This window comes from Apostichopus japonicus, chromosome 6, assembly GCF_037975245.1.
Source record: "Apostichopus japonicus isolate 1M-3 chromosome 6, ASM3797524v1, whole genome shotgun sequence".
NCBI lineage: Eukaryota > Metazoa > Echinodermata > Holothuroidea > Aspidochirotida > Stichopodidae > Apostichopus > Apostichopus japonicus.
This window is the reverse complement of record NC_092566.1, coordinates 2,789,898-2,815,603: the sequence shown is the minus strand read 5'-3', so window position 1 is coordinate 2,815,603 and position 25,706 is coordinate 2,789,898. Positions and strand designations below refer to the sequence as shown.

The 25,706-nt window shown below is 36.6% G+C and overlaps 1 protein-coding gene across 7 annotated transcripts in view; it reads left to right on the top strand.

Annotated features, from left to right (window-relative positions):
- LOC139968664 (rho GTPase-activating protein 24-like) overlaps positions 1-25,706 on the top strand; it is a 54,234-nt gene extending 28,528 nt beyond the window's left edge. For 6 of the 7 annotated variants that reach the window (XM_071972929.1, XM_071972927.1, XM_071972924.1 and 3 more), the window contains 5 exons: positions 5,581-5,854; positions 10,734-10,859; positions 14,255-14,387; positions 17,489-18,677; positions 19,207-25,706. In XM_071972929.1, the coding sequence (XP_071829030.1) occupies positions 5,608-5,854; positions 10,734-10,859; positions 14,255-14,387; positions 17,489-18,677; positions 19,207-19,296 (1,785 nt within the window). In that variant the 5' untranslated portion in view covers positions 5,581-5,607 and the 3' untranslated portion in view covers positions 19,297-25,706. Of the gene's footprint in view, positions 1-4,712; positions 5,150-5,580; positions 5,855-10,733; positions 10,860-14,254; positions 14,388-17,488; positions 18,678-19,206 lie in introns of those variants that run through there. The other variant, XM_071972928.1, reaches the window with a different exon arrangement.

The following is a 25,706-nucleotide window of genomic DNA, read 5'->3' as shown; positions in this document are numbered from 1 at the left end:
TAAACGCATAATGCTTGTGTTCGAAAGTTTGCTGGCCCTGATGCTCGGCATTTTAGTGTAGTAGCTGTAATTTGAGTATTGTATATCACTGTTATATAACAGAGTTGGATTAAAGAACCCTGGCAATAGTCTGTTAGTCGTCTGATATTATATCAACTAAAGGTCCACACAGTTCTTGTACCTGGAGGCCTTGTTTGTCTGGAGGAGAGAGTGGATGGATACTCAACTAAGGCCTAATTGCATACACACTAATCTCCTGGCTTTGGTTTTGCACCCAATCCTTTCATCATCTGTTGAAAATAATATCTTGTGTGTCTACCTGTATCCCTGTATTGCATATCATACTCAAGATATTATTACATATCAGGTTTCATAACACATTTTAACCTTCCTAAAGGATCTCCATTTCGTGCATCTGGAAAAGGACTTGATCCCTGCACATGATGTGTTGTGTACCTGATCCCTACACATGATGTGTTGTGTACCTGATCCCTACACATATTGTCTTGTGTATCTGATCCCTACACATAATGTGTTGTGTATCTGATCCCTACACATAATGTGTTCTGTATCTGATCCCTACACATAATGTGTTCTGTATCTGATCCCTACACATAATGTACTGTGTATCTGATCCCTACACATAATGTATTGTGTATCTGATCCCTACCCATAATGTATTGTGTATCTGATCCCTAAACATAATGTGTTGTGTATCTGATCCCTACACATAATGTATTGTGTATCTGATCCCTACACATAATGTGTTGTGTATCTGATCCCTACACATAATGTATTGTGTATCTGATCCCTACACATAATGTATTGTGTATCTGATCCCTACACATAATGTATTGTGTATCTGATCCCTACACATAATGTATTGTGTATCTGATCCCTACACATAATGTGTTGTGTATCTGATCCCTACACATAATGTATTGTGTATCTGATCCCTACACATAATGTGTTGTGTATCTGATCCCTACACATAATGTGTTGTGTATCTGATCCCTACACATAATGTATTGTGTATCTGATCCCTACACATAATGTGTTGTGTATCTGATCCCTACACATAATGTGTTGTATGTCTGGCTTGGGCAGAAGTTACATACATATATATGCTGAATGCACCAGCTTGGAAGATAAAACATTCAGCAGTTAAATTTCCTTTTTCAATTCCCTCTAAACAAAATATTGCACTGAACCATTTGTGAATATTATAGAGCCCTCTCCACTGGGACCATCTCCATCCCCACCCCTTCCCCACCCCTCCCCCTACCGCCAGTCTTAAACATTTGTCATGGTCTTTGTCAAGTGTGTCTAAGGTTAAGATCAAATTAATCTACAAGTATAACTTCACTGCCCTAAAGCCATATATTGCAATAGGGTGATATGCAATGCAAGTCTGTACAAACAGTATGTAAATACAGTAGTATATGTAGATTAGAACTTTGAACCAAAACTGTTCAACTGGTTTCTGTGGTTAAGTAATAAACTTGTGCAGTTGTTAATGATCCACCTTGGTTTCCAAGCTCAACAATTTACTCTTGCTAAAGTCAAATTGCAGTTAAACCAAGAAAGGATTTTTTTAGTCACTGGGAAATTATAAAAAAAAATGGATTTTGAAAAGGGCAAAGAAATGTTGGGTTTATAATGGGATTTCAAACCAGTGACCTAAGGATTATAATTAAGGCTTTTTGCTCTGACAGTCTGTAGTTGTTGGCGAACCCTGTATCCTAAGGTCAGCGGTTTTAATCCCATTCTCTATCCAAAAACAGAAAATACTTGGATCTTTCAAAGGATATAAACAGAAGCATTGACAGAGAGGTTGAGAGTAGACAGTATTATACCTCTGTGTGTCCTTCCTACCCTCTTGAACTTTTTGAATGGCCCAAAATGAATTGATTTCTCAATGGAAAATTCTGCTTTTGTGCCGCAACTATTTCTACCCAAAATCCACCTTTTTGCTTTGCATGCATGGTCATAAGGTTATACTATGAATGAATATACTGTACTATACAAAGAATTGGCTATATATTGCTCACCAACAGCTAGAGGCTGCGTTATAACCCAAGTTGGGTGAGAACAAAACCTGTAACCCCGAGATGACCGGTTTGAATTTTATCGTTCCTACTCATGTTAAAAATTCCTTTGCTCTTTCAAATGGTATGATACTGCTCTCTGTTGTTGGTTGTTGGGGAACAAATAAGAAAGCAAAGTAAGAAAAGTTTACAAATTTTGTTAATTTTCATTATTTGATAAATGAATGAATGACAGGAGATTAATAGAAACCGAACAATGTTCTGTATCAATTTATAAACTTAAATTATAATGATTAAGTTTTTTATTGTAGCTATAAAAGTTTTTAATTGCATTTTAAGAACATAACTTTACAAGCTAAATTGCTTTAGGAGGTAATTAAATGTAAACTTTAAGGAGCACATATGAAAGTTTGCCTAAATGTCACAAGCAATTTCTAGGGTATCACTTTTCTCCAAAACATGTAGTCAACTGTATACAAAGAGCAAAGAAATCAAACATTTTTTTGCACCAAATATCATGTTTCAAGTTAAGACACATCGTTTTCTAGCAAATGTGTAATTTATGATGGAGGTAATTAGCATCTATAATTTATTCACAAAAGTAAAGGTAAGGAGGGATGGCTAACTAGGAAACTTTGGATGGTAGATATGGAACGCGTAAAGGGCAACCTTATTTCGTTGTCTAAAAAACTAAGTTTGTTGCTGTCTAAACTAAAGTTGTTGCTGCTATTTTAACATGTTGATGTTGTTCGTTTATGTCTAAAATTACGTTGATGTCTAAAGTCACGTTGATGACTAAACGCGCCTAAATGTCTAAACTCACGTTAATTTTCTAAACTTCCGGTTGAATATCTAAACTCATGTTGATGTCTAAAATTTTCATTGCTATCTAAACTTACGGTTGATATCTAAACTTACTGTTGATGTCTTAACTCACGTTGATGTCTACACTTTCGTTGCTATCTAAAGTTCCGTTGTTGTAACACATTGTGAACGAACATCATTCTTTCTTTTCAAAACATTATAACAATCTACCGCAAGTTGCTTCCGTGCAGAGCTACAGTAACAACATTTCTATTACAGAGATTTTCATGCTAAATACAGCCAATGATGTTTTCTCAAATTTCTCAAGATTTGTTTGGCTAATAATCCCTTACCGATTGACGGCCGCCTCTGTGGAACAGCGAAGCTAGGGCACTGGATGGCGTCTGCCATATATATTGTGTAGAGTATTCACAAAGTACAGGCAGTGATAAGAAAGCATCTTTACAACTACACTAGTAAAAGTATAGGTCACATAATAAATGCAATTGGTGTTCGATCGGGACGAAAACTTTTGTCTCTAGTAATATTACTGTCACTCGTTTTACTTGATTGCCGACATTTAAAACATATCCAGACATCATTTAATGGTTCAAATAAATAAGTTTTAAGTGGGAGTCGGGTTACCAAGGATACCAAGTGCTCTAGACTCTCAGTAGTTGTAAGGGGATAGGTAACGGAGGAAGAGATGTCAATATCCTAAGCTTTTGAATATGCACAGAAGTTTACTTTGTGACAAGCAAGAGACTTTCTTCCTCATTTTGCTTTCTCCTTTACCTGTCTCCTAACAACTTACATACTCACTGCATTCACCCTCATTAATTTTCTAAATGCCCCAACACCTAATTTAGTTTGCTCTAAATTCTTTCCTTTTCATTTACATGTAAAGTGTTATCTCAAATCCTAATACAGAGCCTCTGTAGTTAACTGCTAGAGTCTGTTACATCATGTTGTAGTTTATTACATACTAACAAAAGCCCTCAAAGCTACATGTTGATACCGGCATATCTTAATTTTGTTTTCCTTCCTGGAAACAAAGAGGTCTTTTTCCCTTCTCATTGCCTTTGCTCCCTTTGAAGTTATTTTCCCCCTTTTATTTATTATCTGATAACTTTGATGGTGTGCACCCATTTGATCATCAATCATTATTCAATATTACCAAGAAAATAGTTCATTATAAACATGGTCCTAGCAAAATTAAAGTTTCCGGATTGTATTGTTAATATCCAAACTACTTATAGATTTACTTAGGCGTGACCATTCTACGGGGCTAATTCATTACAGCTCAGTGTAAACAGTCTTTTGTTTGAATAAACAAAAATAAAATCAACAGAAAGAACACATCAGTGCTTTGAAAGTTTGGAAACTTGATAACTCTGTTTATGAATTCTTTTATTTAAAACAATATTTATATATTGAGTCAGCTGCATGTCGTTCTGTATCGATAATGAACGGCTCTCATACACTACCGCCGCACACAGCTATTTGATCAATTGCATACTTAGGACGCATACTTCCTGCCATTTTTTGCGCGTTTTGTTTGTTCTTTCAGCTGCCGGGATAATATTTAATCTTCCAAAGAATAGCTAATCTAATGTTCACAAACTGTTGTGAGTGTAATATTTGGCTTTAGTTGGCTTTGTTTAAAGGCATTGGAGACTCGCCCCGAACCGCATGCGGCCATCTGAAAAAGTTAACTTTTCGTTGCTTGCAAGTGACGATTTGTTCGTGTCGCTGCAGACAGTACAGTAATGAAACGTGATACCTTGTTATCTTTAGCTGGACCTGAGGTGTCCATCGCTGTGTTGTTTGTACACTGTGCTGTGGGTATTGACCGCAGCTGTATTTACTGACTGTACACTAGTGTCTAATTACCGATGGTAGCAAGCTGTGTGTGTGTGTATTTTCTGGGATCGATGGTGGTGTCTAACACTTCTGTTACACGTCATTCGAAACTAGATCAGATTACCGGCATTAGATGTTTCTTTTTGCGAGAGTCTTCACACCCTTTAATTAGTATATTGCAGGATACATGGTCAGTTCCTCAAGTTTTGGCAAGAAGGCTAGTGTGATATGTCACAATATTGTAAAATCATTGTCCTGGCTCATTCGTGGAAAAAAGAAAAGAAGAAGAATAAACTAGAAAGCAAAGGGCTACTTCTTGAGTGTTTCTTATAGTATTTAACAACCTAACATCAAACAGGATATTATCATGAGACACACTTAATTTGTGTCAATGTTAACCTCAATCGCGGATGCGGTCAGTAACCAAGAAATGGGTGAGTGGAGAGGGGAGGGGTGGGGGGTGTTGGAGGAGGTGGTAGGTAAGTATGTATGTATGTATTTTAGATCCTCCTGCAAGCAGGAACTCGCAAAGAAGCCATCATAGGCTTATCAAAGCCACAAGCTGACCGAAGTCAGTCTCTTAGATTCATATTTAACGTCCATGATTATGAATTATCAATTGTCCACAACTCTGTAACTGGACGACAGACATAATCTTGGAGTGACTCGAACTCTGGACCTTTTGATTGAAAGGCACCGGAGTTAACCACTGAGCTAACACTAATAATTGACCAGTTTTCAGTAGTAAGGTAGATGGGGAAAGGTGCATGTTTTGAGTGGAGGCCAGTAATTATCATCTTTCATACATATATGATCAAACCAATTGATTGTGGTTTAATGCGATGATTTTATATGTTCTCCCCAGGAAGTCTTCCTGGTGCCTCATCGCAGGATGACGGACAGGTCTATTGTCTTCAGCAAAGAAGATGTCCTCCACAGAGGATGGCTGAAGAAACAGGGAGGTCCATTCCGAATCTGGCAGCGGCGTTTCTTCATCCTTGTGGCGGACTACATGTTCTATTTCGCAAAAGAGGACGACCAGAGACCCCTGGGGTACATTCCGCTGAGAGGGAACAAGGTCGAGAAACACCCATTCAACCCTGAGGAACCTGGAAAATATCTCTTTGAAGTAAAACCAGGTATAAATTCAGGAATTGGGCGGGGGCATAGGCGTAGGAGGCGGGGGGCCGGGGGGGCTGCAGCCCCCCAACCAATTTTTTTGGTGAAAATTCGGGCAATATGCTGAGAATTTTTCGGGCACCTACTGAAAGAAGAAGAATTTGCAATGTGTTTTTCAATGGTTAAACTGATATTATTATCATCATGATTGTTGTAACGACTTCCCCAATAATTATAACCAATCTAGAAGGGTAATAACACGGAAAATGATTGTATGTTATTGGTATGTGATGTTATAACCGATGAATGCCTATATGATATGCACATTAACATGTTGAACGCGCGGAGAGCACAAAAAATTTTGGTTATGTTTTTCGGGCAAGTCGTTACAGCCCTCCAAATCAAACTAGGCTCCTACGCCTGGGCGGGGGGTGGTTGGGGACAGTGGAGGGGAAGGATTAGTGGTTCGGTACCCTACATCTTTGCTGTGAGATGTCATTATACATACAATCATATTGCAAGAAAATGTTTAATGCTATGTTGGTTCATTTATTTGTTTTCATTTTGGATTTTTGCCTAATTCTTTTTGCCTTTTGACTCAGGGAAAGTTAAATACTTAATCCTATGCTTGGCATGTTTAATGTTCTGTTGGTCCATCATTAACACTTTGGTTGCATATGATCATCAGTAATGCTACTTGTTTGTACCTATATGCAAGGCTTTTGCTTAAGATAGTCAGGATGCTGGGCTGTGGGGTGGGTAAACTACTGGTACCATTCAAAAATGAGGGCTGCATGCTACTGATTCCCAAAGTGTGTGGCTAAATATTCCTCTTGCCTGCCCAAAGACAATGCACACTGTATTATACTGTACTAATATTGCAATCACCTGTTGTGACTTCATCTCCCTGCCACCATCTAATATTCCGACCCAAATATAATGTACTGTCATTAAAAGCCCATCATATTACACACTTAATATTAAAAATTAATTTTCCTATGCTTTGAATGTCAGTAGAAGATTGCAGAACTTAATAATCATTTCCCACTTTCCCATACGATATGGGCATTCCTCTCAACTTTCCCACGAATGAGTTCACACACAGTCTTGATCAGGGTGCTTACTATGGCAATGTCACAGAATTTGCCCACCTGCACCTGTAGTCCAAATATTTCCCCCAAAGATAGATAAGCATCTTTCCTCCCACTGCTACAGGAAGTACAAGCTTGGGCTGTCATCTAGGCTTGCATATGTACTAACAGTTAAACTTATAGTGATTGATACTGGTGATGGTTTGACACACTCGGGAAATAAGCACAAATGTGGTACATCCTGTCGGTAATAAGCTGAAAAGCCCCTTAGTCTCTCTCACTTCAAATAGTGCTGTTATGCTCTCAGAGTACAATAGTGGAATAATAGGCTGAACAATGGCTTGGTCACTAAAGCTGTAGTATTCTGTGTTGAATTTGCCAAAATCCGGTGGTAACGGTATGGTAGACACTCTTCAAGGAGTGGTAATACAGTGAAGGTCATCACCATTGATCTCAAATATGCTAGAAATATGCTAGAAAGTTATATAATGGTCACTAGTGCTCCAACTTCAACATGCATTTTGACCCTGCAAGAGAACATCCCCCCCCCCTGCCATGAGGCCTTTTCTTCACTGATACATTGAATTGATAATTTTAACACTCCTCTAAGTCAGGAAATAATTTGGAACTCCTAGGAAAACTGTACTTTTGAAAGCATGCTAAAAAAAGGGGCCAATACTAATAACCTTTAAAGTAAAGTACATAAAAATGAAATCTGCTACTATCACTTCAGGAAAATAGATTCTGTGACAATGAAATTAGGCATTACCTTGCAACAAGGTTTGTAAATTGAAAAAAAAAAAACATACACAGAGATCTCTTAGTTAAATTAGTTAGGGGTTCGCAGACTGTATGTGACTGTAACAATGTTAGGTTAGTATCTTTTGAAGGAAAGGAATTTAAACATAATGCAACTTTAAGGTACAGATTGGTCCATTTTTATGGTCAACAATGTTTGCTACAACAATTTTTAGTCTGCTTAAAATTGTAAGCAGTAATTAGGAAGTGAATTCTGGACGTTTCTGACCACACTGGTAGCCAGAGACTTCTGGTCAGCTAACACGCACTGGTCAAGTTTTTCATTTCACTGACATTACCGCAAGAGAATAGAAAGCGTGTAAGACAACATTTTTGAGTTGAGTTTGGTAAATTTTGAAATGCTGTTTGATTTTGAAATCTCACAATAATGTAGTACTTTTCAAGACTTTTTTTTTTAAAGCATGCTATAAATTTGTAGCCAAAGGTATTAAATGCTGTCAATCATAGAAAGGAACTAGATGACATTTTAATATAAATTGGGGGAAATCTTGCCATTGAAAAACGAGGGCATTTAGTTTCACTGTTTGTTATCTTAACACTAAATGCAGCATTTCAATGTGAAAGGCTATTATTGTCAGACAGTCTATGCAACATGAAAGACTGCTTGTTTCGCTTTCAAAAGCCACAAAGGAGTTTTAAAACCCTTCTATTCAATTAAGCTATAATCACCATCTATTATCTTAAAATGATTGGGAAGCTTTTGAAATCAGTTTAAGAAGAAAACACCGATTTTGTTTTGTAAGTCTGTAGTAATTGAAATGAGGAACTGAAATGAGGAATTGTGTGTAATGAGTGTACACGTACTGTGTAACATGCTTCAACTTATGTATATTTATTTCGTTCCCCACTTACCTGTCTCCCCACAACCTAAGCACTGCATTCTACCGTGTCTAGTATGCCCTGGTAATCTTTTAACACTGTGCACCCTCACTGACCCCCAGTGACCCCCTTCTCATTCTACCATCCAAAGTGTCTCACATGTTTTTCGTATTGGGAAAAATTTTCTTGAAATTCGCCCGGATACCTTGGATATATGTCTATATAACACATGATCTGGATATGCCTATTAGTAACATTCAGGGCATAGCTAAGGAATGGAATTGATTGGATCGATGTATATTTCAAGGATTGGTTCAGTTGTCATACATGTTTATGTTATATGAAAGAGGACAATAAAAGAAACACAACGGTGAAAAAAACTGTTCAAATATCTTTTTCAGTTAAAGAGATATTCAAGTGTAAAGTTTTTATCAGATTGTGTAGAAACTGCTGAAATCTGACTAGCTGTGATGTCACATCCTCACATTCCTGAAAAGTCTTTGTTTTTTCTCTAAATATTTTGTGAGATTTCATGACTTTCAACCAAAAGATATGTCAGGAGATCTCATATTTGTCAAAGGAAGTATTTGAGATTAAACATCTGAAGAATTTTTTATGATATTATTTTCAAATGTGTTAAAAAATGTAAATAATTTTTAAAGAAATATATTCACAAATGTTAAGGAAGTGAGGATGTTACGTCACACCCTCACAGTAAGTCTTCTACACCAGTCGCTTTCAAAGAAATTTTGATATCTTCAAAAGTGTCATATCTCCTTAACAGAGCATGCTATCATGGTAGTTTCTTCACTGTTCTTTTTGTCTTTTTGTGCTCTTTCATACAAAATAGACATGTCAAACACCTGAACCAATCCTTTGAATAAATGATTATTAGTCAGTCCTGGAACATTACACAAGTCAGCTCTTGTATTTCCTGAATAAAATACAACCATAGTTTTCATTTAATATAATTAGTTATAAATCAGTCAGGACTGCTTTTGCATTCCTAATTTTAACGGGCTTTGAATTTGGTGGTCAGGAAACAAAATTCTATGGTTACCATCTGATTCTATGGTGTGTAATCACATATTATGGCCTACTTTAAAAATAGATTTGAGCTGTTTTGGGGCAATCTGTCAGTGTACACTCCCATGTTAATTAAGCAAATGATCTCTCTCCATTTATCACATAACGACTCATTTGTAAAGTAGTACTTAATTTATTACCCACAGTTGTTTGCAATCACTAGATTTGAGGTATGAAATTCGAAAATACTCCTCTATTGGTTGGGCTTAAAATACTATATATAGACACCTAGCCAATTTGCCTCATATTCAGTGCATTTTGCTGTGTGTGATAATCTCATGCAAATTCTGTTGAAGTATTCCGAAAAGCTATTTTTGTTTCCAAGATATACACATGTGAAGTTTTTGATAAATCAGGGAAACTCATTAAATATACAGTGCAAACTATCATGTGGAGTGTTGTGCACATCAAAATTTTGTTAGTTTAGGCCTTAATAACTTAACAAACCCATATGTATCATTTCAATAATGTGATGTTCCTTTTTTCAAAGAAGACAATAAACCTTGAACCTTGGGAGGGGGTGGGAGGCAGATTTTTCGTTGTTGCTGGGGGGAGGGAGTGGGCAGAAGATTTTTCATTGTTGCTGGGGAAGAGAAGGGGGTTGGAGGAAGATTTTTCGTGGTTGCTGGGGGAGGGGGGGTGGGGGAAGATTTTTCGTTGTTGCTGCTACAGGTATTAGAATAAATTATTCCTTGACATCTGGCTGGCCTCAATTTTCAGTACAACTAAGAAGAAACTAAAAACTTATTTAATGGCATTTGATGACACAATTTCAATTTCTTTGTATCTGTGTTTCTGTATATTGGTTGTATTTCTTTTTGCCTTGATTGCTCTGCAGAGTCGGTATGTCCGCTTGATAAATCACTGATTGTTATGATTATTATTATTGTGCTTGTTATTATTAATATTATTATTATTGTGGTTGTTATGATTATTATTATTATTGTGGTTGTTATGATTATTATTATTATTGTGGTTGTTATGATTATTTTTATGATTGTGGTTGTTATTATTATGATTAGTTGTAGATCTTCTTATTCCTCCTTGCTCTAAACTCCTTTCTTATGACCTTTGATGTCCTCAGGTTCGGCTAGCCAGGGTCCTTTAACCAGCAATCATGAGACCTTCCTGCTTTGGGCTATCAATACCACCGAACAGGAGGACTGGTTGCAGGTGATTAGGAGGGTCATGTACGGCAAGCGAGGCGGAGGTAAGGAGAAGCGTTAACTACACCAATAATTATCCTTTGAAAGCTCTTACTGGTTTGTCATTCATTTTGCACCAGAATGTTTTCAAGTTAGGGGAGAAGTTTTCTGCTAACGAACTGTGTGAAGTTTTGTTCTAGTCCAGAAAGGAACAAATGGCCTTTATTCAGCTTGAACAATGAAACTGATATTCACTAATTCAGCCCCAAAATTTCAAATATATATGCGCAGTATGGAAGTGAAAGCACTTGCTGAGAATGTCTGGTAGATCCAGGTTTTTTTTTTTTTTTTTTTTTTTGGAACCTACTTTCCCAAGATTTTAACTATCAGGTATGGCATTTATACAGCAAACCATATATTATGTTTGTAGTACTTGATGGGGCAAGGTAAATTAATATTTTGAAATGCAAGCAGCAGCTTTTAAAATGAAAAGCTGATGATGTTTGATCTATATTGCTACCAATAATAGTAACTTTTGCTTGATACTTATAGTTTGCATCTTTCAGCTAACAGTATAAACCCAACTTGTATTTGATTGTAAAATTATTTGAAATGTGTAATAAACATCTCTTGAAAATAAAAGTAGCAAAGGTCATCAGCTCACAATCTTCAAATATCTTTGATTTTGAAAACTGTCAATAAACTGGCCTTTGAGCAACTCAATTGTTACGATCATCACTTTGTTTGTTCTTCCAAAGAAATAGATTTAATGTAGTCCGAGCACAGACAAATTGTGTCCCACTATTAAGAGTTTATAATTCATATAGTTCATTGTCTATCAGTTCTTAGGATATCTGTGTTATGTCACGATTTCTGCCGTAAACTAAACTCCAACTTTGGCACACTCTCTGCCTTGTCTGACCCTCTATTGAGACATAGATGATAGATAGATCTAGGCACCCTACCCTATCCCCCACCCCCACCCCCGCCCCCAAGGGATCCCCACCAAGGGAGAGATGATGGATAGCTCAGCTGGTAGAGTATAAGTCACTAGTATGAATCCATTCCCAAATGTTATTTGCTCTTTTCATAAAGTTTAAGTTTTAATACAGAGTTAAAAATTTGTAAAAAATTTGAATTTTGTTGAAAAGGTTCCAAGATATAATTTGATTTTGGAAAGAGTTGTCACAATGTTATAGGCGGCTAGTTATGGTTCAGATCCGGATTCTTGACTATTCTCTGCATTCTCTATATTTCTCCTCTCATCAAATCCCACCCAGATCACACCTGGTTGTGTGAAAGAATGCTTAGAAAACTTTCCCCAAAATCAAATAAACTAATACTTGCCCATTCTGAACATTTTAGTGAGCCAAGAGTATGCATAATCCAACCTGCAGCCATGGAATTGAATTGATTTCAGCAGAGGAGTTTTCAGAAAGGGAACAGCAGTTTATGCTTTTGGGAAAATCTATTTTGCATCCAATGAAAGAGGAACAAGTTCTCAGTATCCTGGTGAAATTTACACACAATTGCTTTTTATCATATTTTGAGATAATAGAAATAACAGAAACTGTGACAGTTTGGCGGCCTACGAGAACATTAAACTAACAGGTATGCTGTCACAGTTGCACATTGCCAGATTTAACAGCGTACTTTATTGTTTTAACCTCGATCGGCATAGGGTTTCGATGGTTATCCTAAGAGGATGTTAAGGTAACTAAAGGCCAACGATTGAGGTTTGTTCATATCGTTTCCCAGTAAAGCAGTAGAGATCTTTCTTTAGGTCAAAAAAACATGAAATTTGTCATATTTGCTTCTGTGACACCACCACACTGGTTTTGTTCCAAGGCCACTTTGGGTACAAAACATCTCAGAAAACAGTACATCGGAATCGAATGTATACCGCAACAGGATGTTTAGAATAAGTTCTTTCGTCAGCCAAAAATCATCTTTACTACACCTTGACTATCCTTCTAAGCTCATGTGTGATGTGAATATTATTTATAAGTTTAACTCCTGGAATAGTGTGTTAATATTTTTTGTCATAAAGTAGTACAAAGGAAGGAAATACTCAATGTGAAATCATTTTAAATCAAACAGCCTTCCAATTACTGGCTCCATAGGGTGTTGACAACCAAACAGTGTTGTCAGCAACGCAGCCAACATATACTTTGCAAAAGGGACTGCAAAGGTCATGTGTAATGTGACGTAATAATTATTAATAAGTTAATTCCTGGAAATGTAAATGTTAAGTTTTTTGGCAGAAAGCAGTACAAAGGAAAGAAATATTCATTGTGAAATCATTTTCAATAGAGTAGCCTTCCAATGGATCAAGAGGGTCTTTTTCAGCACCCAATCAACCAAATACACTATGGAAAAAGAACCTCAAGTCGGGGTTTTAGAAAGGCCTCTGATATTTCGCATCTTTTGGGTATTTCTCATCACAAATTTCACATACTCTGATGTACCAATATTGAAAAACAGTGTGATGAAAAGCCTACAAACACCCCATAATCCCCATCCTTCCCAACAGCCCGTTTTGAAGCAAATGTTTTGTAAAGAAATATTCCTGCCATTCAAGGTTTTCTGGGTACACAGAAGGTTAAGCACCCTGCAAAGAGCAAAGTCATTTACCACAAAGTTAGCATGAGAAAATTGAACTGGTAATTTTTCTGCTTGTTCTATAGAAGGCTCAATAGCTACTATACAAAAGGCCAACTCTGTTCTTAAAAGTGGTGCACTAAATTTGCATTTGTCATAGTGCAGAACAAGTGAATGGATCAGTAAATCCTTTGTGTTTTATATCATGTGGAGATGAATTGAGATGAATTGTGACAATTCACACTTATATGAAATGCATAAAATCTTAATTAGTGCCATGCAAACCAAGTGTCTTGTGTTGAAACGTTTAATGGTATTTATGCGACTACTGGCGCGGAGAGAATTTAGGTAAAGGTTGAAACCTTTAGCAGTTATTTAGTGGGAAAAATTTATCAGTTGGGTATACTAAACCTCTCCTCTCCCCTCCCCTTCTCCAGCCCCCATCTCTCCCTCATGTCTAGCCCTTTCCAATAAATGCATCCTCCTCCTTTCTATCACCATGGTGACATATCCATGCAAAGCCCCAAAGGGGTCACAGTGTCGTTTATATTCTTTGGCTATAGCTTCCTAGCTCTGTGCCAATATGTTGTTGGGTTTTGGCCAGTTGCCATCTTTTTCTAGCTCCAAGGTTTTAATACTTGGTAATTTGTCCTCACACCATTTGTAAAAATCTTTGGCCAATGAGTTGTGATCTGCTACATTTGTAAAAGGTAGCAGGACCCACAATTTTTCAGCAAATAAAATGTTTAATATTCATCTAATCAAACCTAACTTAATTTTCTGCTGTTCTCTCCTTTGGTTATTATTTGAATGCTGCTTGGTGTAGTTCAACTCTTTCTCTGTTTCATTTCCTTTTCAGGAATCTTTGGACAAAGTTTATCAGACACTATCACACACGAGAGCACCGACACTACCAGAAAAATCCCCTTGATTGTCGAGCAATGCGTGTCATATATTACGAAACATGGAATGAAGGAGGAGGGTATATTCAGGTACCTCAACCTAGCCCCCTATTTTCTTTTCTATTCTGGCAATCTTTCCCTTAATTAAAAGAATAATTAAAAGTAAAATTACAAAATAAGTATAGGTACAATGTGTTCGCATTTCTTCAGAATGATTTCTGTGTTTCAAAAACCGAATAGGACCAAGAATGACTAGAATGGCTTTTACCGTATTAAACCCAGCATAGCATTGTTGAACTCCTCGTCATAATAGTACAACCAGGGAGTTGTTATGGAAACTTCCTGGTACAACACCAATACACAGATATAATGCGTTCACACTTTTTTCTTGAAGGACTTCCTTATCAACACCTAATACTTGTGAAAGTGCCAGAGATAATTCAAAGACTTTTGTGTGGTTTTTAAAGACCTTACCACAATTCTGCAACACTGGGCTCCTACCCCAACCTTCATTTTGAATAATTTTAATACTTACAACATTTATCGCACTTCTCTCATTTTGATTCATCCCTTGCGTAGAAACTCGGATCTCTCTAGCTCCAAAAACATTTGTATCCCTTTTAGCAATTATCATCCACATCAGATTTAGCTGAACTCTATATGATAGAGAGATTTTATATATATACATACTAGACATTTTTGTGAAAAGATACTTTCTCAAGGTATTGAACAACTTTTATAACACCAGTACAGCAAATTAAGGGTACACTTTGTATTCTTGCTGTCAGCTTGAGGTGAGTTTCAGTGGTGTAGCTATGAGGAGGGTAACCTATGCCTACTAATATTTTTCTGCCCCCCCCCCCTTCCCACACAAAACATAAATTGGCAGATTTTTTTTTTATAGAAAATAGGTCCTGACTGCCCTGCCCATCCCTCCTAAAAAAGCATATGGGCAATGAAAAAGAATTCCAGCTATGACCCTGGTGAGGTTCAAGCATAACAGCCCCTTTAAATGGTAAAATTTGCTACACCCCCCCCCCCTTCAGTTTCAGTTTCCAATATTCCAGTATAAATAGCATAAAATACAATTTATAAATAGGAGAGTATAAAAACTTAAAAATTACAATAAAAAGGAAAGTGATTAAAGACAATTAAAAGATAAGTAACACAATCAACAGTTTTGAAAATTTAAATTAAACTGGGAATGATAATGAAAAAGGATACATTAGATCGAAAAGGATACATTAAATCATTTAAAATTCCATTTTGAATCAAAATAGATGCCCTGTATAAATATGAATTTTTGAAAATTTAAAACCTATATTTTGGTTTTATTGCACGATTTCGTAAATTATAGTTAGTTTGTAGTCAAAGAGAGTTGAGTTCTTTATTAAGAGAGTTTTTACTATCCTTGTGAATATACCTGGTGATTCTAATAAATTCACTTTTAGCTGCACCATTAACCTTATCAGTAATGCTCTTACAATCCAACTTAAAAATCTTAGCACAATACTTTAAGAAAACTCTCATTCTTTGTTTATCACAAGTTAATAAGTAATGGTACCAGAGACAGCGTATACTAAAAGAGGCGGAATCGATGTAACAAATATTTGTTTCCTCACCTCTAACTTGAAAAACAGGACATGATATAATAATGTAGACACAATGTAGTAAGCTCTTTGCAATATGTTATAAATATGACTGGTGAATGTTAGTTTGTCATCAATGCGAACACCGAGGTATATAGTTTCAGACACACATTCAACCGTCGAATCGTCAATTACTAGGTTTTCTTACTTTAATTAATGAGACCTTCATGCTTGATGTTTTTGTTCCCAAAAACCATTTCCTTTTGATTTTTTGGGATTGAAAATAAGATTCTTCTGATCACACACACCAGTAATATTAGATAAAACGATTTATAGCTACTAAGATATCTCTCGTGTGAAAGCTTCAAAATATTGCTGACAGCGGACTTCCACTGTGGAACACCAATTTTAATATCTGAATTATCTGAAAGACCTTTCTCTATTCTAATTTGTCTGGACCACCCTTGTAGAAAGTTGGCAAGCCTATGAGTTAACCATGGTTCAATGACAAACGTCAAAAGATCATGTATTAAATAATTACGGTAAAACAGTGTTAAAAGCACTTGAAAAGTCGAGAAATAAAACTTTGGACACTGCGGTATCTTTAATAATTTAAACCTGTGACTATATCATTAACAAGTGTTCAAATAGCATCGGTACATGATACTCCCTTTCTATACGCGAACTGGCAATTAACTCCATGCAGGTCATTAGCTATGGTAATAAATGGTAACAATGCCTTTTGCATGCAATTAAATCCAATACTAGCTAGATCAATCCATCTGTAATTATATACAAAAGTGGGGTTAGAAAACCTTGGGTAATGGGTGCAGTTATTGTGTGCTTTCATAAGGAGGGAATTATACTCTGATCAATACTTTTATTAAATAATTCAGTAAAAATACTTGACAGTTCATTTGAACAATACTTAAAAACCCACCATGGGATTATGTCATAGCCTGAGGATACTCCCTTTTTTACCAGTCTGAAAAACTTCCTTATATCATTTTCATGTATAATTGGCATATCTATCTTCGTATTCTCTGGTACGGATAGCTCAGTATCTTTGCTAATCAGTTCTTTAAAGTGTTCAAAGTGCTTTGCATTGTTCAGCACCGAACTCATAAGTTATCTTTTGCTTTTCTTGAGTCATAGAATTTCGGGTAGATTTCATTAGGTTGGAGTTTGATGTTCAGTTGGAGTTTGATGTTCAGTGGGACTGACTCGACTATAGGCATATGATGTATGACAACTGCTTGCACATTGCACCGCTATATTCAGATTATTTCCATGGACATTGCTTTGATGAAGAACAACCACCTTTAATATATAAAGGAATATATTTCTCCATTTGGGAGATTTAGAGGCTTAAAAGTCATTTTAATGTGTTACAAAGTGTGTCAATATATGATATCATAGAACCACTAAAGATGACACCTTGTAGTTTTCGATTGCATTTCTTCTTTCTTTAGGGGGAGGGGGTGGGGACAGGGGAGAAGAGGGCGTGCAAGAAGATAAGCTGTTCATCGCAGGTATCTTTGTAGATTTTACTTGTCCTTATTTCATCTTTTTTTCTCCCCTCTTTATTTCAATTCCCAATAGACTGCCAGGAAGGTCAACTTTGGTGAAAGAATTACAAGAACGCTTCGATCTCGGTCAGAAGCCAGACCTCGATGAAATCCGACCGGACGTCCACACGGTCGCGTCTCTGTTTAAGCTTTACCTGCGGCAACTGCCGGAACCGGTGATTCCTTTCGACCATTACGACAACTTTTACAACGCTATTAATCTCCTAAAGAGGAACGAAGAGGAAGGAAAAGCACAACTCATCCGCGAACTCGCCTTGCTCCCGAGACCGAATCACTTTCTCTTGAAATATCTCTGCGAATTCCTTCACGAACTACAGAAGGACGAGAAGGAGAATCGAATGAGCACCATGAACTTATCGACCGTCTTTGGGCCGAACATTTACAAGGCGGATTCGGACGAACCGAACCGGATGATGGAGACGACCACGATGAGTCAGAGGCTCATGAACCTCCTCATAGCCAACCACACCGACATGTTTCCCGGTAATAATTCAATCAAGTTCTCCGAATCGGAAGGGAACGTACCGAAGCCTGTCCCTCCCCCGAGGAGCAAAGGTGTGAACAAACAGTCTAAGCCTAACAATGTCACAGACATAGATCTCTTAAAGTTTATACAGACGAACAACCTGAGGGCGGATAGTTTCCAGGAAGGTGACGAGAAGCAGCAGCAGGACAAGGGTGACCCCTGGGAGCAGCAACTCATGCAATTAAGCTCCGCGGAGGATTTAGACTCCCTTCATAAGATGGTCGAGGCCACCATGTGTAGACGGAGTGTCAGTTCCGATGTTCATTTACCGCTTGATAGATCGGTAGACTCAGATCAGGAGAGCATCGCTAGTGGAACCAGCAATGCTCACGACTCAGTTGTGTATTATAGAAGAGGTAGTGAGGGTCAAAGGTCAGACAGTCAAGATCGTCCCGAGTCGAGACTGTCCTTTGTCAACCCTTTGGTGACAATGCGGTATAACGGGGAGGGCATCACCAAATCGGTGGTCCCGCCTCCCATGGGGATCGACTTGACAGAGGGTACCCCGGAGCACAAGCGACTGTCCAATCACGAAGAGAACACGGGATTGGTCTTACTGGAGGAGCAAGTTAAGGCACTCAAAGTGGAAATTGAGACTCAAAGGAAAGAATACCAACAGAAACTGAGGAGCATGGAGATGAAATGTAACAGTCTGGAGATAAAATTAAGTAATGAAGTAAGTGGTATGAATATTCATTTTACAATAAATCTGCACTTGTATCTTATCTTACCTTATGTAACTTATCTCTGTATTGCTGAGGGCATTGTAGTCAAGTGGTTAAGGCAGTGGACTTGTGATCTAAGGATTACAGGTTCGAGCCCTGGCCAGATCATTGGGGACTTGCAAGGTAACTTGTAAATAAAGTTGCGTGCGCCGGTTTGTTGCTGCACCCTATGGGATGTCCCCCCGGGGACACATGGTTGTGGTGCACTATGGTGCCCCAGGAGAGATTGATTGAATTGCGCACACTTTGGTGTGTAGGTGTGACAAGTTACTAATGACCAGGGATAAGTTGTAGAGCGCATAGAGACTTTAGTGTATATTTGCTCCTTATAAGAACTGTGCATTATTATTATTATTGCTTCTTCGTCTAAATAACACGCAATGTTATATTGTCAGTCAGTATTGTTAATTTCTTTTGTTCTGTTGTCAAGTCAATAGTAAATTATGTAACTTGTCTCTATTTATGATCTTCTCTCAAAAGGAAAAGGGTCGCCAATCCGCCGAGGAGAGGAACAAGCAGCTTCTAAAGCAAATAAATACATTTATCGAAGAATACGGTGCTAGCGATTGAAGTTATTTGTGACAAGCACAAAAAAAGAAAGTCATCTGGGATAGTTGGATATCAAAGAAATGAAACTTGGTCTTTCACTTCGTCTCTTGGAACTTAAGAGATTCTGTTGGAAGACCTGGAAGGTCCAGCCCGGTGAGGATTTACCATTCTATGCTTGGGGTTACGTAGAATGGAACCCAAAAAAAAAACGGGTCCTGGCCTAGTCACAAAGGAGACTCGGTGGGCATCTCTGAATCCACTTAGTCATGAGCTGCAAAATAACTTTAAAAGTTAATTTCAAAACTATGTCTTTTAAATTCTAGTAAGTTAAAAATAGAAAACTGACAGGGAAACCTGTAGGGATTCCCACCAACTGATGGATTCGAAGCTGGGCTGGATTCCAACCAACTGATGGATTCCAAGCTGAGCTGTGGAATATTACAAGACTTGACAGCTCGGATGTCACAGGCTCAGATCCGGTTCTGTTTCAAAAGCGTTCTTTCCTCTTACGAAAAACTAATTTTTGTTTATTAAATACAGTATTTATAATACAATAAGGCTATCCTAAGAACTGGTAGCTCTCTCTCTCTCCTTGAAATCTTTGCACTCCCAGCCTTTTGGTTTCGCTAAATGACTTTTATAGCCCTCATGTATATGCATCTTACGAGGTCGTTACTAATTCCAAAGCTTCTGCAGTTCCATGTATATGACGTTATGATTTTATAAATGAGGAAATTTACTCAAAAGGAAAAAACTAGTATTTTCACTTTCAGAAAAAAAAGAAGCACTTAATTAAAGGACGTGAGTGAGCCTTACACATGTGCCTCTTCACTACAGGGTCACTTTTGAGGCGATTTTATAACATCTGGTTACAAGAAATCTTCAAAAAGACAACAGACAAAAAGATCACAGGGTATCACAACTACTTTCTTCGTGATGCTTAACGCAGGAATCAGGGTCTGGCACAACTTCAAATAATCCTCGTATCGATAAGAATATAAAAACAACAACTGTATCAAGGAAGATGCACACACCTGTATTTCAAGGACAAACATTTTAAAAATTATGTTACGAATTGAAAAGTACAGTTCCAGATTGGAAAATAATATTTCGTGCATTCTAAGTGGCCGGAGACAGAAATTAACAGTATAATAATCGGGTTCAGAGATTTTACCGTAGGATTTTCATACTGTTAATTTCTTCCTGTCCATCCACTTAGAATGCAACAAAGGCTTGGTTTTTTGTATCTTCAATTACTCTCTTCCTCAACATATAGGAAAACTTTTGAAGTATAAGGAAAAGATACCTTTGATGTGATGTTTTGTTAAAAACTCAATTTTACAAAAGCTAAGGCAGAAAGAAAACTGCAAAGTCATTTGGCAATAACAATAGGAACTCTACGTCCTGTTTGTTTTTGTTTCTGTAACGCCACAGAGAAAGATGCGACTCATCACAAAGCTGTTATTACTGCCAGTTTTTAGAAGGAAATAATCATCACCGTGGGTGTTAATTATTCTGCTCAAACTCACAAGGACAATGTAAACTTAAAATTGCTGAATTTTGTATTTCAAAATTTGTTTAAAGTCTTTTATCTTCCGTGTACCCTCGTTAATGTTAATTTCATTTTTCATTTTTTCTTCAACAAGCTTTCGGGGGTGACAATGTGCTAGAATTTCCACTAGAGGTGTGGGAAGAGAAATTCTCATTTTATATTCTTTTTTTACTATTACACTATGTCTCCTCCTCACCACAATAGCGCCCTCATCTACTACTGACATGATATTTCGATGCAAATGACACGGTGTACCACTTGACCGCTGACATTGCAAAGAGTGACCACCAGATGTATTTTTCAGAATCATTAACAGAGTTAGCTTCAAGAAACATTTACCTGAAACCATTGTGTTTTCGTGAAAGCAATTGGTCGAGGTTTGATTATTCAAGGGTGCAGGGACTTGCCCGGGTGAACCAAGAGCCCGATCAGGCCCTGCGGACTGGACTACCAGACGACCTTTTGAAGTCTTACAATCGCCATAGGAACTCTGTCAAATAGAACAGCTGCAGCAGCTGCAAACTCATGGTCAGCTTAAGCAATCAATATCTAACATGATTTATCTCTGCAGAAATATAGTCCCAGTTCTGTGAAACTGCAGAGGACAACAGATGGTGTCCTTCACATCCTGGCTGCAGCATAGCTGCAGCCATTACAGCATCCTACCTTGGACACAGTGCCTATAGAATATTATAGAAATGAGAATACATTATTCTTCATCCAATATTTCTCCAAGCTCTATAACTGTACCCAGGCCCAGGGTTGTATTGCCTCTAATCCCCTCCTCCCTGCCCCACTCCCACCCCCTTCTTCATCATACCTGACTTGGTGGGGCCTAAGATTTCAATTAGACATTTGAAGCATTTATCATGAACATTTGCCACAAATGAACAACCACTTGTGCATAGGTATAATTGAGTATCAAAAGACCTCACTACAACAGTTGAAAAAGAACACGGTTCGTTAGTGTTTGAAGCAGAGCTTGCCATGAGATCCCAGGAAAGTGTTGTAAAACTTAAAGTGGATACTAATTTTATAATAACAATAAATGCTGCCAAGTGAAAGTAACTAGCACCATGATGTGAAGTGTACAACTATTAAAAACTCATAAAAAACCATCAAAAACTCATTTCAAGAAATGGATGAGTATAAGCATATCCAAAATTTCTATTCCTTTTCTATTTTTTGATATGAAATCTCAACATTTGAGAAATACAATCATGGGTTATGTATTACAAATTTATGGAAACTTTTGACAAAGTTAAGAAGTTTTTAATGTCCCTTGCAATTTTATGAAGAACATTTAAAAATTTCCTGCAAAAATACCACCCAAAGTTTTAAAATAGTATGGTAGATTTAATTACAGGTAATTCAATTACAGATAAAGGAACCAAGGCTGTTTTTTTTTTCTCATGGTTATTCTGACCTATATAAAAGAATTCCCCTGGAGATATTCTGAGCTAGAAATTTAAGGTATTGTAATAAGATACTGTAGTGATGGCCAAGTTATACGGTCTATCACTCAGCTTAGATGGTCTCTTCCGAAATAAATGAACTACGTTCTGCACTATCCTGTCCCCACACGACAACTGCACTCTGGCTCTACCATGTCTCGACAAACGTTATATGGAAAGCTGTAACAAAGTAACAACATCTCACATATTTAATACACATCTCTTAATTTGCTACAAAAGTAACATATAAGGAGGATTCCTCCATGTTTCACCGCAAAAAAATGTAATCCAAGCTCTCCAAATGCAGGAAGAACTGAAATCATACAATATAAATTTTTGGTATTAATGGAATTTAAAACTTTAAAAAATAATTATCAAATAAGAGTAAAAAGTGTAATATTTTGAAATGTGATCATTGATAGTTTTGGTGAGTCTTATTTCTGCAATCTAAGTTTGATATACAAATATTTATTTCATGTATAATGAACAATTCTCAGTATTGAAAGATTTGATTTTATCGTCATATTACATGAATTTCTTCCTTATTTTTCATGTTAAAGATATCATATAGACTCTCATGGAGTTTCACAAGCTCATCAACATTTTTTTTTAAGTTTTTGATTTTTGCATTTGCATTTCACCCTTGTTAGTCTTTGGCTTTTAATGGGACTTAAGATGCTGAGGTTAAACAGAGTTATCACAAAGTGAACTATCCATTCCATATTTCCATATTACATTTGAGTTGCATATTTTGTAACCCTGGACTTAAGGTTCTTCCACTTTGACTTTTCAACTTTCTTCATTTACAGAAATCATGATGATGTTTCCTTGATATCATTTTTGGGATAAATTTGTCTCATTCTCTGTGGCATACAAATGCTAGAGGTTGTGTTTAATAGCCAACAAAAATGTTAATGCTCTGCATGGTCCAGGTGTAATGTTGGATTTAATGACAAAAACTATTATTACTGATATTTTATGAGTGTCATCTATTAATATGTTAGGCTAGCTAGGCCTACATGTTATCTGGAAAATATGAGGAGGTTTGGCATTTGTTTTTTTAAGCACTCGGCATGTAATATCCCAAAATATTTTATACTTGCTTTTCTGGTGGGAGTCGTGCATATTGAGGTCACAAAAAAATTCCATTTTCTTTCCAAATTCAGTTTTGCTGTACCGACTGAGTAAAAGTGTACCAATTTTGATGATCACACATAGCATCGTAAAATTAGATCTTCCTCAGTGAAAACATTTTGGCATTGTTAACGCCTTTCGTCCATCCTTCAACAAAGCCAAGCAAGAAAAGACTATTAATTTTGAAATAATTGCAGACCAAATTATCACCTATGCAAGCTTTATTCTAAAAAGAAATTTTAAACATTTTTTTTTTTTTTTTGGTGGCATTGGATTTGGAAAAAAAAAAAGACCTCTGAAAGGACTTTCATCTGCCTTGTCTTTTGTTTAGTTTTTAACATAGATTGTTGCCAAAGAATAAACAAAAAATAAGATTAACAAATAATGTCAAGATATTGACTTTAAATTTTGATTTATGCATCTCATTATAAACTATCAGACCAGTACATATCCTGTCTGTCTTAATTATCTCTGTTAATGGTGATAGGTTGGCTACAGTTACACAAATTAGGTAGTTCTCTTCCCAAACTTAAGTTCCCTCGCAAAGAATTTTGCAATTTTAAAAACCTACAATGTAAAATATATTTAATGTTCAGTACATGAAATTATGATCATGCCTTTTTTTTCTTCTTGGAAATAAATTAGATGTATTTAATGTTTTTTTTTTTAAAGTGCTTGTCAGTCAGATCATGGTGGCAATAATGTCAAATGGCAGGTTTTTTATAAGAAATATGCAATAATTATTGTGTTTAATTAACTGTATGTGTAGTTAATTTTATATTTAATATAAATCATGATATTACATAACAGAATTTCTGTTATTTTGAACATGAAGAAAAATTTGATGCGGAGGAGAGAAACATGAGAGGAGGAGGTAGGGTTAGTGAAGGGAGGTCAAATTTAGTGTAGGATTAGAAACATATTTGAGAGAAAACTTCTTTAAGATATGGTTGGTAGTCTGTCAAAGAGGGAAGCCCCTCTTCAGATGCCTAGTGGTGCGAACCATTGATGATATTCTGATGCCTAGTGATGAGAACCATTGATGATAATCTGATGCCTAATGGTGACAATCATGGATGATATTTAGTGTGCACTCACATATCCACAACCTCACTAGGAATTGTTCTAGACTTTGGGAAGGATATTTGCGAAGGAAGTGTGCTCTTTTGTTCATGTTAATCCACTTTTATACCGGCTAGATCCATACAGTAAAACCTAACTGTGATAGTAAGGTGCAAAGTGAAGCTTTCATGAATAATGCATAACATGATGCATATTCACCTCAAATTGAATCAATATTGAGTTGTTTATTCATGAGTTGTTTATTCATGAGTTGTTTATTCATGAGTTGTTTGAAACAATCATGTTTTTTTTTTCTTCTTTTTTTCCTCTCATTTCTTTGAGTGTACTATTGTTACATATGACTGAATCATGTTATTATACTATTATTGTTATTATGATGATATAATCAATTCAAAATGGCTGGTAATTTTTTATGTGGGGGGAGGGGGTGCGTGGGATAGGGGGTGAGCTTATCAGCAACGTCAGCATATCATTTAGTCAGGCATTTTCAGTTGCTTTCCTTTACTATAGTTATGTAATTCCATGTTGAGTTAAACTTGATTGCAGGTCAAAAAGATTTATCACAAAACTGGATTACTTTAGAAGTTTAATTCTAGAATTGCCAATGACATGCAGTTAGTTATAAATCCATGTACAGTAGGGTTACAGAGCATGTTGTACAAGAGGGAGGGATGGTGGTTGGATGAGGGGGGGGGGGGAAGGTTGATAGGTGCATTTAACTTAGTAGGAGGGCCATATTGAACCTTTTGCCCTTAGTTGGATCTGTATTACTTCACTAAAACATATTTGTGATTGCCAAGTAATTCCAGAAGTACTTTCATAATGTTTTGAATTTCTAAGACGACAAATTTTTTTTCTATAAGTAAACTTTTTGGACAAAAATCCAGTTGGAAGATTGGGTATATGGTGCTTTAGTTTAGCTCAATGAATGGAAGTATGTGATAAAATTTTGCTACAATTGTGGGTTATTAACCAAGTCAACTTTTTCTATGAGAACTTCCATATTCTGATGTGTGTTATTATTATGTATGTGTTTTACACGCTTCACTTTCATGTGCTTATGTATATCGTCATATTATAACAACTCATTCTTTTTTTTTTCTATTTCTTTTCTATCTGTTATTGTTGTTTTCCTTTCATCTTTGTTTCAATTTTATTACTCTTGGAATTATAAAAAAAATGAAATATATAATGATATTAAATATGAA